The sequence below is a fragment of the Crinia signifera genome, chromosome 19 (assembly GCF_055691185.1).
Source record: "Crinia signifera chromosome 19, ASM5569118v1, whole genome shotgun sequence".
Classification (NCBI taxonomy): Eukaryota; Metazoa; Chordata; class Amphibia; order Anura; family Myobatrachidae; genus Crinia; species Crinia signifera.
Genome location: NC_139226.1, coordinates 130,826,911 through 130,842,110, shown reverse-complemented (window position 1 = coordinate 130,842,110; position 15,200 = coordinate 130,826,911). Strand labels below are relative to the sequence as shown.

The 15,200-nt window shown below is 46.5% G+C and overlaps 1 protein-coding gene across 1 annotated transcript in view; it reads left to right on the top strand.

Annotated features, from left to right (window-relative positions):
• LOC146043003 (uncharacterized) overlaps positions 1-15,200 on the top strand; it is a 52,128-nt gene that overhangs the window by 25,322 nt on the left and 11,606 nt on the right. Inside the window, exons 4-6 of the mRNA XM_083163355.1 lie at positions 8,888-9,033; positions 10,260-10,436; positions 14,896-15,015. Coding sequence (XP_083019481.1) covers positions 8,888-9,033; positions 10,260-10,436; positions 14,896-15,015 — 443 coding nt within the window. The remainder of the gene's footprint in view (positions 1-8,887; positions 9,034-10,259; positions 10,437-14,895; positions 15,016-15,200) is intronic.

Below are 15,200 nucleotides of genomic sequence, written 5' to 3'. Positions count from 1 at the left end.
CTTGAACCAAGGGCCTTAAACAGGGGGATGCTAGTGTAAAAGTTATCCACATAGAGGTGATAACCTTTATCCAGGAAGGGGTGCACTAAATCCCAGACAATTTTTCCACTAACACCTACGAGGGAGGGGGGGCATTCTGGCGGTTCAATTCTTGAATCCTTCCCTTCATATACCCTAAACCTGTGGGTGTACCCTGAGGTGCTTTCACACAGCTTATACATTTTTATGCCATACCTTGCCCTCTTATTGGGAAGGTACTGGCGGAATTTAACCCTTCCTTTAAAATGTATAAGGGACTCGTCTATGCAAATGAATTTATCTGGGATGTACATCTCTGCATATTTGGCACTGAAATGATCAATGACCGGCCTGACTTTGAATAGCCGGTCAAAGGTGGGATCATCTCTGGGTGGGCACTGTGCATTATCGTTGTAATGCAAAAATTTAAGGATTAACTCAAAACGAGTCCGGGTAATGGCCATACGGTAAAGTGGGGTGCTGTACAGAACATCTGTACTCCAATATTGCCTAATTTCTGGCTTTTTTACTATGCCCATATGAAACACCAGACCCCAAAACGTCATCATCTCTACTGCATCTACAGGGGTCCACCTAGCAAATGATGACGTGGGGTTTTGAGCAATAAACTGCTGGGCATATAAATTACTTTGGTCCACCATTAAATTTATAAAATCATCAGAGAAAAATAATTTGAAAAAGTCAATTTCTCTGAGACCTGTGGAATCAAATTGGATTCCTGGGATGGCCAAAAACTCAGGAACCTGGGGCTCAAAATTGTCTGGTGGTGGGGTCCATACGAGATCAATTATTGGGGGGGGGTCTCAGCTGCTCTACGGGGGCGTCTTTGAGGGGGTCCCTCATCACTAGAGGAGGAAGAGGAGCTTAAGATGAATCCTTCAAATTCCCCGCTTGCATCACTGGCTGTGTCAGAGTTAGAGGCAAGCATGGCATATGCCTCCTCCGCTGAATACATTCTTCTGGATGACTGGGATGACATTTGGGATGCCATTTTTATTTTTGTGTTTCTGGTAGTGAAATGTTTCAACACGTGTATAGTGTAGGGGGGGTACAAACTTTATTTCAACCCGGGGGGGTATGTAGTGTGTAGTGTGTATGTAGTGCAAAAAAAAAAAAAAAAGGTCCTGCGCCAAAAATTGAGCACAGATGTTGGTCAGTAACGTCCGTCACTGAACAGCGCTCAAAGGCAACAGGAATTTGATCAAAAAAAAAAAAAAATAGATCAACCCTGTGCCGAAAAAGCTGATCAGTGATGTACGTCACTGATCAGCGCACAGTGGCCACAGGACACCCACAAAATCACAGTGTTTGTAAAAAAAAAATTTAAAAAAGACCCCACAGCACCCTCAAAAAAAAAAAAAGGTGATCACTGATGCGACACTGATTACCAGTGAGGGGCAGCAGGTGCACAACCTTTGGTGCAACTGACAGTGCAACTGGCAGCAACTGACAGGTATATATTAAAAAAAAAACCCTGCACCCCCAAAAAGTTGCTGATCAGCACAGATATACTGATCAGCACAAAAGGGGGGGCAGCAGACACAAAATATAGCACTCTCTGTCACTATCTCTCTCTATCTCTCTATCTCTCACTATCTATCACTCTATGACACTGCAGCAGCAGCACTGACAGGTATATATATAAAAAACAACCTCTGCACCCCCAAAAAGTTGCTGATCAGCACAGATATACTGATCAGCACAAAAGGGGGGGCAGCAGACACAAAATATAGCACTCTCTAGCACTCTCTATCACTCTCTGTCACTATCTCTCTCTATCTCTCTATCTCTCACTATCTATCACTCTATGACACTGCAGCAGCAGCAGCACTGACAGGTATATATATAAAAAAAAAACTCTGCACCCCCAAAAAGTTGCTGATCAGTTAATTTATACTGATCAGCACAAAAGGGGGGGCAGCAGTCAGTTGCACGCGCAGCACAGCTGTATATATATATAAAAAAAAACCAGCACCCCCAAAAAGGTGCTGATCAGCACAGATATACTGATCAGCACAACAGGGGGGGGGGGGGGGGGCAGCAGACACAAAATATAGCACTCTGTCACTATCTCTCTCTATCTCTCTCTATCTCTCTCTATCTCTCTCTATCTCTCTCTATCTATAACTCTATCACACTGCAGCAGCACAACACAGGAAGTCACAAGATCCAGGAAGCATCCAGCACGCTACAAGCAGTGATCAGGTAAGTATTTGCAAGGATCAGGTCAGTATATCACGGCAGATAGGCACGGTGACCGCACTGCACGCAATTCCAGACCGGAATGGCGTCTGCAGTGCAGTCGGCGTTAGTTTAAATCACCCTCCATGGCTGTGATTGGTCCGTCGGTCCGACGAACCAATCACGGCCTTTGGGGGCGGGTGGGGTGAGGTGGGGTGACACCAGTGTCACCCTTACACCCCGTGGTGATTGGTGCTGTACTTTACAGCACCAATCACCACCGATCCCTGTGTCACCGGCGAACGTTATTCGCCGGTACACAGAAAACGCTGTAATTGGCTGTTCACATTTGAACAGCCAATCACAGCGATCGCCGACGGGGGGAGGCATCGCCGCCCCCCCTGGACATGCTGGGACATGTCTGCTGTCAGGGACAGCAGACATCTCCAAACTGTCACCGCGTCTATAGACGCGGTGACAGTTTAAAGCCATGACGTACATTTATGCCATGTGTCGGGAAGTACATCCCGGCCATGACGTAAATGTACGTCAAATGTCGGGAAGGGGTTAAGAATGGGGCTATTCAGTAGCTGTGATTTGCTGCATACTGTACAGTATGTGAGGATCTGCTACAGGTGGGTACTAATCCTGTAGAGTCATCACTATTTAGTGCCTTCCTTGTTGAAGCTACTCCACTATTGGAAAAAGTCCAGCCATAAAGAGGGCTCCCTGGTAACAGTTCAACCAATTACCTTCAGAAGTCACACAATAATGAAAGTCCATCTGTGTGCAATCTTGTCACGTGATCTGTCAGCATAAACTCACCTTTTCTGAAAGGCCCCAGAGGCTGCAACACCACTAAGCAAGAGGCATCATACACACCATGAAGAGCAAGGAGCTCTCCAAGTCATGGACAAAGTTGTTGAGAAGTACAAGTCAGGGTTGGGTTATAAAGAGAAAAACAAAATGGAAATCTTTGATGATCTTGCGGATCAGCATCAAATCCATTATCTTCAAATGGAAACAACAAACCTGGAAAGAGCGGGCCACCCACCAAAAGTCACTGGTTAAGGAGAGCATGGTACTTGTTTCCTAGCACTGCGCCCACGATATTCAGTCGCATGGCATTTTTTTCATCGCATGCCATATGCCCATATGCGATGCGATTTTAAATTGTATAAGCCCCCTAATGGGTTTATTCAATGTTAGATGTCCCCAAAATACAATTTGAAATTGTATAAGCACCCACTAATGGGTGCTTACAATGTTAAATGCACCCCCCACGCCAACCCGAAGCGTGGCGAGCTGCGGCGGTACGTGTCCTCCGACTTTTTCATACCCCCACTATCCACATCGGCATGGAGTTGATTCTATATAGTGTGGCGAGCCACCGAGCCCGAAGCGTGGCGAGCGCACGCGTATTACTTTACATGTATTACGCGGGGTGTGCCGCGTAATACATGTAAAGTAATACGCGTGCGCTCGCCACGCTTCGGTCTCGGTGGCTCGCTGCGCTCGCCACACTATCTACAATCAACTCCACGCCGACGTGGATGGTGGGGGTATGAAAAGGTTGGAGGATGCGTACCGCTGCGCTCGCAGCGCTTCGGGTTGACGTTCATAGTGGGGGTGCATTTAACATTGTAAGCACCCATTAAGGTGCTTATACAAATTAAAATCGCATCGCATTGTATGCCATATACAATTTTAAATTGTATACCATCGGGTGCCTATCGTGTCGCATACCATTGTATGGTTTATGGTATGCGATGCGATGGGCGCCGTGCTAGGAAACAAGTACCGAGAGCATTAATCAGAGAGGCAGCACGGTTACCAAAGGTAACCCTGAAGGAGCTGCAGAGTTCCGCAGCGGAGACTGCTGTGTCTGCACATGGGACCACAATAAGCCATACACTCCCTAGAGCTGAGCTTTATGGAAGAGAGGCCAGAAACAAGCCATTAATTTGTGTCAAAAATAAGAAGGCACTTTCTGAGTTTGCCAATATGTATGTCCGTGACTCCCCAAAAGTATGGAGGAAGGTGCTCTGGTCAGATGAGACTAAAATTTAACTTTTCAGCCACCAAACAAAATACTATGCCTGGAGCAAACCCAACACATCCCATCACCCCAAGAACACCTTCCCCACAGTGAAACATGGTGGTGGCAGCAGCATGCTGTGGGGGTGCTTTTCAGCAGCAGGGACTGAGAAACTGATTTGAGTCATTGGCAAGATGGATGGTGCTAAATGCAGGGATTTTCTTGGGCAAAACCTGTTTCAGTCTGCCAGTGATTGGAGACTGGGATGGAAGTTCACCTTCCAGCAGGACAATGACCCGAAGCATCCTGCTAAAGCAACACTCGAGTGGTTTAAGGGGAAACATTTAAATGGGTTGGAATTTACTAGTCACAGCCTAGATCTCAATACAATAGAGAATCTGTGGACCAACTTGAAGATTGCTGTTCACAAGTGGAAACCATCGAACATGAAGGGGCTGGAGCAGTTTTGACTTGAGGAATGGGCAAAAAATCCCAGTGGCAAAATGTGAAAGTGCCTTCTGAGTGACACCCAATATCATTTCCATGCCTTAACGACCCCTCCAGTCTGCTGAACATATAGCCAATGACCGGCATGTTTAGCAGTCACTGAATGATATTGTTTTCCAATATCACTCAGTTTGTATGCTCAATATTGTTTGCCCTGGAGTTCATAGAAAACGCTGACTCTTTTGAACATCATAAATATCGCCTAGTGCAGTAGTAGCCAACTCCAGTCCTCTAGAGCTACCAACAGTTCATGTTTTCCAGACCACCTAGCAGGTGTACAGGTGCACTCATTACTCACTGCCAAATTACAAATTCGGAAAATGTTAACTGTTGGTAGCTCTCGAAGACTGGAGTTGGCTACCCCTGGTCTAGTGTGTATGGGCTTGAAGGCAGATAGACAGACAAAGAGCCCAAAGTCATTCATTTAGTTTGTAAATTGACCTTTGTCATACTAAGATTAAGCCTGGATATGTGGGAACTGTACTGACCTGTATTAGAGGTAGCCAGTTACCCAACCAAAGAAAGTCATCCCAAGCTAAAACATGCACAACCATTTTCTCAGGGTCCGCTTTGAATTGCAGTAACAGCTGTTACTAGTGAGAGCTGTTTCCGTACAAATGTTCCCCTCTAATGCTCTACTCGGCAAGGGGGGTCTTCTACTGAAAATATTACTGGTTTCTGTTAATATGAGCGGAACACTATTATGGAGTATTGCTAGACACCTGTGCAGAGTTGCTGGGTTCCCAGCTAGGTCATTGTCCTGTGTACTTTTATTCAGATGTTAAACAAATCTATAAAATGCGTTGGCTTCTGACTTAATTTGGGGAATTCAAAGTTGACGGGAGATCACCTGGCTATATTCAAATGGTGAATTTTAGCACACATTTGACACCCATTAAGGTCGAGTTTAGGAGAGCAAAGCACCTAAACCCGACAAAACTAATGGGTGCGACGAGAAAAGTCCCCCTTGGCACCTTTTTTTAGCTGAAAATACTTGTGCATGCCCGTCGCCAGAAATATTTTAATGGCGGGCGCGCTCGGGTGCCCAACATTTGAATTCCCCTCTATTGGCTCATTTTTTATTCTTTTGATGTGTGCTGAGCAAACCTGCTCCTAGTAATTTCGTAAGTCATCATCCTCTCACCACAGGTTTCTCTAAGAATTATTGCAGTCATTTTCCCAGGAAATAATTATAATATTTAAATGGAGATACTTTAATACTATTGTAAACACAATGTTAGACAGTGTTTGCCATTGTTTGTGTATGTACTTTTGCCTTTTGGGTGTGTCTGTGTGTTAAAGTGTGGAGTTTCCCCAGTTGTGTTGTTGTTTTATATCTTTAAAAACTCCAGCCGTAAAAATGGAGTCGTGTCGTAAAAGTTTTATCCCTTTTGTATACAGGCGTGTTTATTGCTATTAATTAATATTGGTGTTTCAAAACCAAATCCTATAAAGACAGTTAATGTATTTATATTAGCCTGTAAATGCTTTTTATTGACATTTGACAATGTATTTCCTGTTCTGTTAAAGATCCTAATATTTATATATATTCCTTCATTGCACTATATGGTCATATTATAATTAATATGGTATATTTAACCACTTGAAGACTGGATGGTCTTTACTTCTTTATGAATACAGCATACATTAAGGGCGGTATTCAATGAGGCTGATTCGCCAGGTTTTTATGGCGAATTTGTCCTGTAAGGCGAATTTCTGACTAAAACGGTGAATCACCCTATTCAATGACCAGATAGCGAACACATTTCAAGGTTTTTTTCGCCATGATTCACCGAGTAGCAATCGCTATATTTTTATGGTGAAGTGGAAGGTGAACTTTTAAAATAAAGGCCCTTATTCTGAATCGGACGGTACGGCCCGCGTGCGGCCGTACCGCCGATGTTTTTAGTCTGCACATGCGCAGAGGTCAATCTGCGCATGTGCAGCCCCATTCGCCGCAGACGTATTTCGTCCGCCGCAAAGGGGGCGTATAGGGGCGTGAGGGGCTTCATACCCTCATTTCCCTATGTATACGCCCCGCGTTTCATGGGCGTTCCCATGCAAACGCGGGGCGTATGCATGCTAATCAGGGTATGACGCCACTGATGGGGGCGGAAAGCTGACGTCGCCGGATGTCAGCTCTCAGCCCCCATACAAGCTATCACACGGACGATTGTCCGTGTGGTCTCAGCTTGCGGGAGCTGCTGTGGCGTGCGGCCCTGCCTTCGATGGTCGACGACCATCGAATGCAGGGGGCAGCTCCCACCATGGTGGAGGGGTACGCCCCACCATTTTTATGCGGATCGCCAGCCGTCCGTGTACGGACGGCCGTGGCGATCCGTCTCGTGGGCGGGGATTGGTTTGTGCGGCCGGAGCACCGTGTGCGGCTCCGGCCGCACCAACCAGAATAAGGGCCAAAGTGTTTTGTTTTTTACAATTGGTGTCAAAAAATCTGGAATTTTATTCTGAGGAGGGGCATGCTATTTTATATTATTATTTTTACACAGACCAGCCAGCAGGGGGCCGGAGCCGAGCCGCTCATTAGATATTCATATATTCACTTCACCCGATCATTACATATGCATGATCGGGTGTAGTGAATATACCCGGTCCCCTGCTGGCACCCCCGGGGGGGCAGCCTGTCTGCCCACCCCCCCCCCCACCCCACCCCCCCCACAAATGTTCTGGGGCAGGCAGGGAGACTTCTATCTCCCTGCCTTCCACCGTCCTCAGGCTCCCTGCGGCGTCCGCCGCAGGAGCTCAAATTCGCCAGTCAGGGGCAGCGAGCCCCTGACTCGTTGAATACCGGAGCCGGCGAGGCTCCGGAACGCAGCGAGCAGTGGCGAATGTGCAGCGAATCCTAAACAGGATTCGCTGCACGTCGCCGGTATTCACATTGAATGCCGCCCTAAGTCTTTCCGATGTTTCACTTTTATATGTGAATAACCTCTTTTAGTAGTTTTAACACACGTGTGCACACGTCCTTATTTGGGGCACAATACTTGTATTGGGGTGGTTCTTTCTCGTCTCTCTTTATCTGCTGTAACTTCCCATCTGTTTTGCTCACGTCTTTGCATTTCAAACATAGTCAATTGTTTCTTAAAATGTCGGTACTTGTGTATTTTGGCGGCACCCCCGATGTCCATCGTACGATGAATGTATCGCATCGCATGCCATGTACCCGATGGCATGCGATGTGATGTGACGCGACGCGATTTTGACCCCCTATACGATAAAAAATCGTATAAGCACCCTAAAGGGTGCTTTTGAGCACCCTAATGGGTGCTTACAATGTTAAATGCACCCCCACGCCACCCCCCCACTATAAACGTGAACCCGAAGCGTGGCGAGCGACGGCGTTACGCGTCCTACGACCTTTTCATACCCCCACTATCCACATCGGCGTGGAGTTGAGAATAGAATAGTGTGGCGAGCGCAGCGAGGCGAGCGGACGCGGATACCTTCACCGGTAAACGCGTCCCTTCGCGGGCTTCACAGGTATACGCGGGGCTCGCTGCGCTCGCCACACTATTCTATTCTCAACTCCACGCCGACGACGTGGATAGTGGGGGTATGAAAAGGTCGTAGGACGCGTACCGCCGCCCCTCGCGGGCTCGCAGCGCTCGCCACGCTTCGGGTTCACGTTTATAGTGGGGGGGTGGCGTGGGGGTGCATTTAACATTGTAAGCACCCATTAGGGTGCTTATACAATGTTTAATCGCATCGCATCGTATGGCATTGTATGCCATGTACAATGGCATACAATTTCAAAATTGTATGCCATCGTGCACTATCGTACGATATCGCGTCGCATCGCATACCATCGTATGCGTTATGGTATGCGATGCGATGGGCGCCGCCAAAATACACAAGTACCAAAATGTCCTTAAAGAATCAGTTCAAACCGCATGGGTCTCCAGCTAGCGCGGAGCTCAATGTCCCAGCATTCCATGTTACTACTTGTAGCGCTTGCTGACAAAGCATGCTGGGACTTGTTTATAAACCGTTGCCACAGATTGGCTCAAGCAGCAGGAATATAAATGACTTGTTAGAGCTATAATGTGTAGGGTTATAATTATATATATATACTCTGATTCTTGGTAATTGTGTTCTCTTTATCAGTGTTCTGCATCTATTACGTGACTCGGGGCATCCTACAGGAGAATCGCCAGGAACTCATTGTATTTGTACTCTCTATCTTGCTGGAAATGATTCGCTCCATTGTCAACTTCAGTGTTCTTTCCAAAGATGCTAAACCTGATATACAAGTGAGTTTGTTACGTTTTACCCCTTAAAATGTGTTCTGGAACATGACCAGGGCCCGGCAACTTTCAGCTTTGGGGGAATGCATAAGCAGGTGGCCCGGCATTTCTACCATCACATGTTAAAATGGGTGTCACAATGATGGTTTGCATAATGTGGGTAGGTCTGACAGAGAGAGCTAGGTGGGGCTGTGGTGCCCGTATGGATTGAAAGGGCTGCCCTTGCCATGCTTCATCCATTATTATATTCTCCGTCTATGCCCACTTGGTCTTGAAGTAAGAACAAGTTGGTCAAAAAAATTTTTTCAAAAATTGTGCCGACAATTGACATGTTGGCCATTGTCAACTCAGACCATGTCTACTTATTTACGAGTTTGAAGCGTGGCAAGCGCACGCGAATTACATTACATGTATTCTGTGTCCCGTCGGGGGGCTCACTGCGCTCGCCACGCTTCGGGCTCGCTGCGCTCGCCACACTATATAAAATCAACTCCACGCCGACGTGGATAGTGGGGGTATGAAAAGGTTGGGAGGACGCGTACCGCCGCCGCTTGCCACACTTGGGGTGGCCTGGATAGTGAAGGGGGGGGGGTGCCTAAATCCCATTGTATGTCATACAAGTGTATTGTACATTAAATGGCAATGCACCCTATAAAATCGCATGCGATTTTGCGGGAGGTGAGATGCGATCGCATGCGATGCGATCTCATCGCACCGCCCAAGGGCAGAGAGCAGTGAATAAATTACATAGGAAAATAGCATCGCATGCGATCGGATTGCATGCAAAAAAAAACGCATGCGATTTCACTACAGTGTCGTACGTATGTAAATTGGGCGCCCGGCTATTACATAAGTACCGCACATTTTTGCTTTGTAGTTTAGGTTAATAAGCATTGATCAGAAGAGCTGCTGTTTGCAAGGTCCTATACTGGTGAGCATCAGACTAGTCTCGGGCCCGTTGTTTCACTGTAACCCAGTTGTACTTTTTTGTTTTGTTTTGCTATTTTCTGTATATAGGGACCCATTATAACATTTTGTCTAGAACCCCATGTGGTCTTAATTCATACTATAGTAAGCAATGATCTCATAAGACAGCTGGAATTATGTTATAAGTCAACTATTCCTGTATGATGTTGTTATGATCTCACTTCGTCAGACAAAAGCTACTATGCTTATGTCCTTTATTACTTCAGTCACTATTACATCTTTCTGTTGCTGTTTTGTCCATTCAGCCGCGGTTTATCGTGATCCTCCTTGTGGGTCTTATCCATGTGGTCTGCGCCCTGAGCCTGGTACTAGGGCAGAATATGATGGCGTTCCGGGTTGGCGGTGCTCTGGAAAGTCTGCAGTTGCAGTACAACATGTTAAGCCTTTGCTTCTCACTGCTGACTTTTGACCTGCAGGCACAGGTACTGTAACACTGTATTATTCTAGATTGTTATTGGTAGGTGATCCAGTAATAATGTCATTGTTGTTACCATGTCACGTACACTCATGCTTTACAGGGAGGAATGGGCTGCTACAGGGAGAAGAGGGGGGAATGGGCTGCTACAGGGAGAAGAGGGGGGAATGGGCTGCTACAGGGAGAAGAGGGAGGAATGGGCTGCTACGGGGAGAAGAGGGAGGAATGGGCTGCTACAGGAAGAAGAGGGAGGAATGGGCTGCTACGGGGAGAAGAGGGAGGAATGGGCTGCTACGGGGAGAAGAGGGAGGAATGGGCTGCTACAGGGAGAAGAGGGAGGAATGGGCTGCTACTGGGAGAAGCGGGAGGAATGGGCTGCTACTGGGAGAAGCGGGAGGAATGGGCTGCTACTGGGAGAAGCGGGAGGAATGGGCTGCTACTGGGAGAAGCGGGAGGAATGGGCTGCTACGGGGAGAAGCGGGAGGAATGGGCAGCTACAGGGAGAAGCGGGAGGAATGGGCAGCTACGGGGAGAAGCGGGAGGAATGGGCAGCTACGGGGAGAAGAGGGAGGAATGGGCTGCTACGGGGAGAAGAGGTAGTAATGGGCTGCTACGGGGAGAATAGGTAGTAATAGGCTGCTACAGGGAGAAGAGGTAGTAATGGGCTGCTACGGGGAGAAGAGGTAGTAATGGGCTGCTGCGGGGAGAAGAGGTAGTAATGGGCTGCTACAGGGAGAAGAGGGAGGAATGGGCTGCTACAGTGGGGAGAATCTGATGCTACAAAGGGCCACCCTTTGGAGTGGAGAGTTCAGAAGCCAGACTAAAATGAGACAAGCAGGTGGTGGGAGGAAGAAAGGCAATAAGAAAGTTGTGGACATACGCTCGATGAGTTTGGAAGCAAAAGGAAGAAGAGAGATGGGTCGGTAGTGGGAGAAAGTGTTAGGAACAATGGGAGGTTTTTAAGAATAGGGGAGACAATGGCATACTTAAAGGCAGAGGGGCAGTGCCTGATGAGATGGAGAGTTTAAGAAGATGGGCAAGGTGGGAATGGTGAAATGGATTGGGAGGGGTGGTCAGGGAAAGGAGGTGGCAAGTTGTTGAGCATCTGTTTGTATGTGCTGTCCTCACGTATGAAGTAAATTTGGATGTGAAGTACGTGGCAAAGTCAAAGGACAGAGCGTAAAGAAATTAGTCAAGATGGGGTGGGCGGCAGGAAGTTAGAAAATTGGGAGCAGATGAGGTTCTTGAAGTATGACTGTGGGATGAGAACATACATTTGAAATAGAGGAAGTCTGCTTTATGTCTTCCTACACCGACATTCAGCAGTATGTATGTGTATGTACATCTATCGCTAATGTAACTTGTACTTGACATTTTCTATTAATAAGCGTGCAGTGATAAAGTGTCTCCTCCTCTCATCGCTTCCTATGCAAGATAGGTTTGGACAACTAGGAGTGGACATTGGTTGGTCCCTTTGTACCGTTTCTCATTAGTAATGTTGACCTGTGGTTTCTGTTACTATTGATCAGACAACTTCTTGGCCGTGCCTTAGTAAAACAACATCCCTTACCTGAGAGACCGAACAGGACTGGCAATGTGGGGTGACGGCAAACCACTGTATTTGTACCAAGGTAATACAGGTTGAGTACCCCTTATCCGAAATGCTCGGGACCACGAACATTTTGTATAAGGAATTTCTGCGGATTTTGGATCTTTTATTTTTTCCTACTTACCTGGTCCTCTGGCGTTGTCCCCCGGCATCCACGGTGGCTTTCGGAATTCTCTTCAGCGGCATCTGATCCCAGGCATGCGTTGCGCGCGTACACCGGTGACGTCACCGGCATGCCCGCACAATGCATCCTTAGTACCGGAATGCTACCGAAGAGGATTATGATGGCCGCCGTGGACACCAGGGGACGAGAGCAGTATGAAAAAAGAGGAGGGGGAAACAAAAAAAAAACCTAAAATATATAAAAAAAAAAAACATGGTTTTCGGAATATTTTGGTTTTTGGAATACACAGATAAGGGAGACTCAGCCTATAGTAGTTTAGCTTCAAGTTGACTTTCTCTGCTCAGTAATCAGATCATTGGATTGTTCACAGCAGCACAGAATATTTCAGGAGATTTGTGTGCTGACCCCTTTTTTTTAGAAGTAGTGACAGCATTGTGTCAGTGAGGACAGAACTACATGTGAGAGAGGCAATGTGATGATATGATGGTGGCATTGAAGTAAAGGGGTGATTCTGATTTACTCGCTATGTTGCCAGTTTGGCCCCATCCCAATGTTTTAGGGACTGCACATGGTCTATTATGCGCATAGTCGCCGAGCCGTACGCAATTATCAGGGCGGGCCAGGCGCAGATGGCGGCTGGAATGGAGCACACACATGTTTGTTCCCATGGTTACACAGGCCTGATGCCTGTCAGGGACGCCCTGTCTTCCTTCGTCAGGCCACGCGTGAATAAAAGTCCGCTTTCACTGACTTGTATCTGCAAAGGCAGGGGTAATCATTCGATCAAATTATTTCTCCTGCATTGGAGGCATGCGAGCGAATGTGTTTTCATTACACGTCCCCTCGCATGGTACCGAAGGGAATCGGGGGGCAGGTATTTGGCAGATCGGCATCTCAGGTGCTCGGTAAGCTGCGATGTTCTCAGCTTACCGAGCGAACCAGAATCCGGTCCTATTTGGGAAGCTATCAAACTGGAACACCCACACAGGTGGAGAACTCCCCCCACCCCGCAACAGACCAGGGCCCCAGTAATTACGACTCTGTCCCCCTCCCTGAACCCCTGATTGTAGGCACTTCATATTGCACAACTGCTGTTGGGTGCGTTGAGGACAAGATCGTAGACCTGTTTTGGTATACATATACACCTAATAGGACTGTGTGTCCTGTATATCCAGGCTAAAATATAATAGAACAACAAAAGTCAGATTATTATCCTACCCATAAACTTTCCAGCAATTCCATAAATATAATCGATGACCTTATTACATTACCTCTCTGTCAGTCCTTCCTATGGCTAATTGTACATTTTAAAAATGTTTCTTATTTTGCACGGCCCTAGTACTTATTTCTCCTCATGAAGCGCCATTATATTACATTAACAATACAAAAAAAATAATTTGCAGTTTATCAACCTCCGCTGAAACCTAGAAATATGTGCCGGCATTAATTGACAGCGCTGTGAATTAGCGACCTCTGGGGTACTGAAAATATCACGTTTGCTATCCGGCTTGAATACCTAGGAAATTTGACTGTAACCATTACTGAGATTCAGTTCAGGATGTGGCATTGTAGGGAAACAGATTAGTAGAGCTGAAATGGAAAGAAGTTGCTAAAAATGGACCTTTCTGCTTCCCGTAATGGTTAATGGGAATAATGTGCTTTGCGGGCTTCTAAATAATTCAGCTGTGTCCACGAAGTTTGGATGTTTTGAGTGTGGTGTGAAATTGAACGAAAGTATATTATGCGGTTTTTTTTTTACACTTTCCATTAAATGCAATCTGCACGGCACAAATAACAGTATACCTAATTTTAGGCGTTTTATCATTTTTGTTTTTCTGTATGTTCTCCGTTTCTCATCCGCCTTTTTGTTTCCATTAAAGGGATACACTTTTTTTTTTTCTTAAACTTGTGTAGTTTTATGATGAAAAGTCTTTGGGGTGTATTCAATGCTTTCTACGAGCTGTGACAGCGAGCAGGGCTGACTGCTCGCTGTCACGGCGCGCAGGGTCAGTATTCAACGGACCCCCCTGCAACATGCCGTTTGCCTCCTCGCTAGGTTTTTGGCGCGAGGGGGAAACGGCATGTGCAGCCGCTAAAACAGCGAGGCTCCCTGCATTAGCTGCGATCCTTGCTGTCCGACAACGAGGATTTCCCCGGGGCGTTGAATTAGGGTGAGGGCCGATGTGGGGGTTAAACAGCGAGGAACGCTTGTTTTCGATGATCCCCGCCGTTTGACCCCCTCGTACGCCACATTGAATAGATCCCTTTGTGTCTTAGTGGAATATCTGAGACAAACCGCTTGTGTTTTACTAGATATAGGGGAGAGTGCGAGACTTTTTGAATTGGTATCGGACACTTGGGGCAGCCCTGCGGTAAAGCAGCATATAACTAGGCCCCAGTACCGTAAATCCCTGTCAAGTCTCACATAGATGTGTTTTGATAGGCTGCATTCTCATGAATTCTGACTCCATCCACAATATGGCAGCCTCCATTGTGTGCAGACATCGGGTGCCTTTGAACACTTTCTTTATCTCGCTGGGCGGTGTGTTTGTATAAGAAAAATAGTATGCTTAATAAAAAAAATGTTACTGTCTCAAATGTTGCCGGTAGATTTGGTGACATCTTTCCTTGCAAAAGTTCAGCATTGATAACGATAAGATGGAAATGATTACACAGCGATAAACTGCGATACGGGAGTCTGACCACTAAATATGAACCTGTTTTTTGTCCTAGCTCTGTCTGACAGTCCTGGTCTTCCTTTCCGGCTTATACGAAATCTCTACTCTTCATAGCATCATTCTCACCATTGGCTTGATCTGGGCTTTTCTGAAAGTCACCATTGGTATTTTGGCTGTGAGTATTAATGTTTGTATCTTCAACGTTAATGTTCCTAAACCAGACAATGAATGTATTTGGGTGGTGCAGTCATGTGTGATAACATGTAAATGCATTTTATTGATTACTATTGTAATAGACAAGTGAATTTAAGGGTCTCGCACGCAATTACAAATTCGTTGAAATTTACAAAAAATATGAAT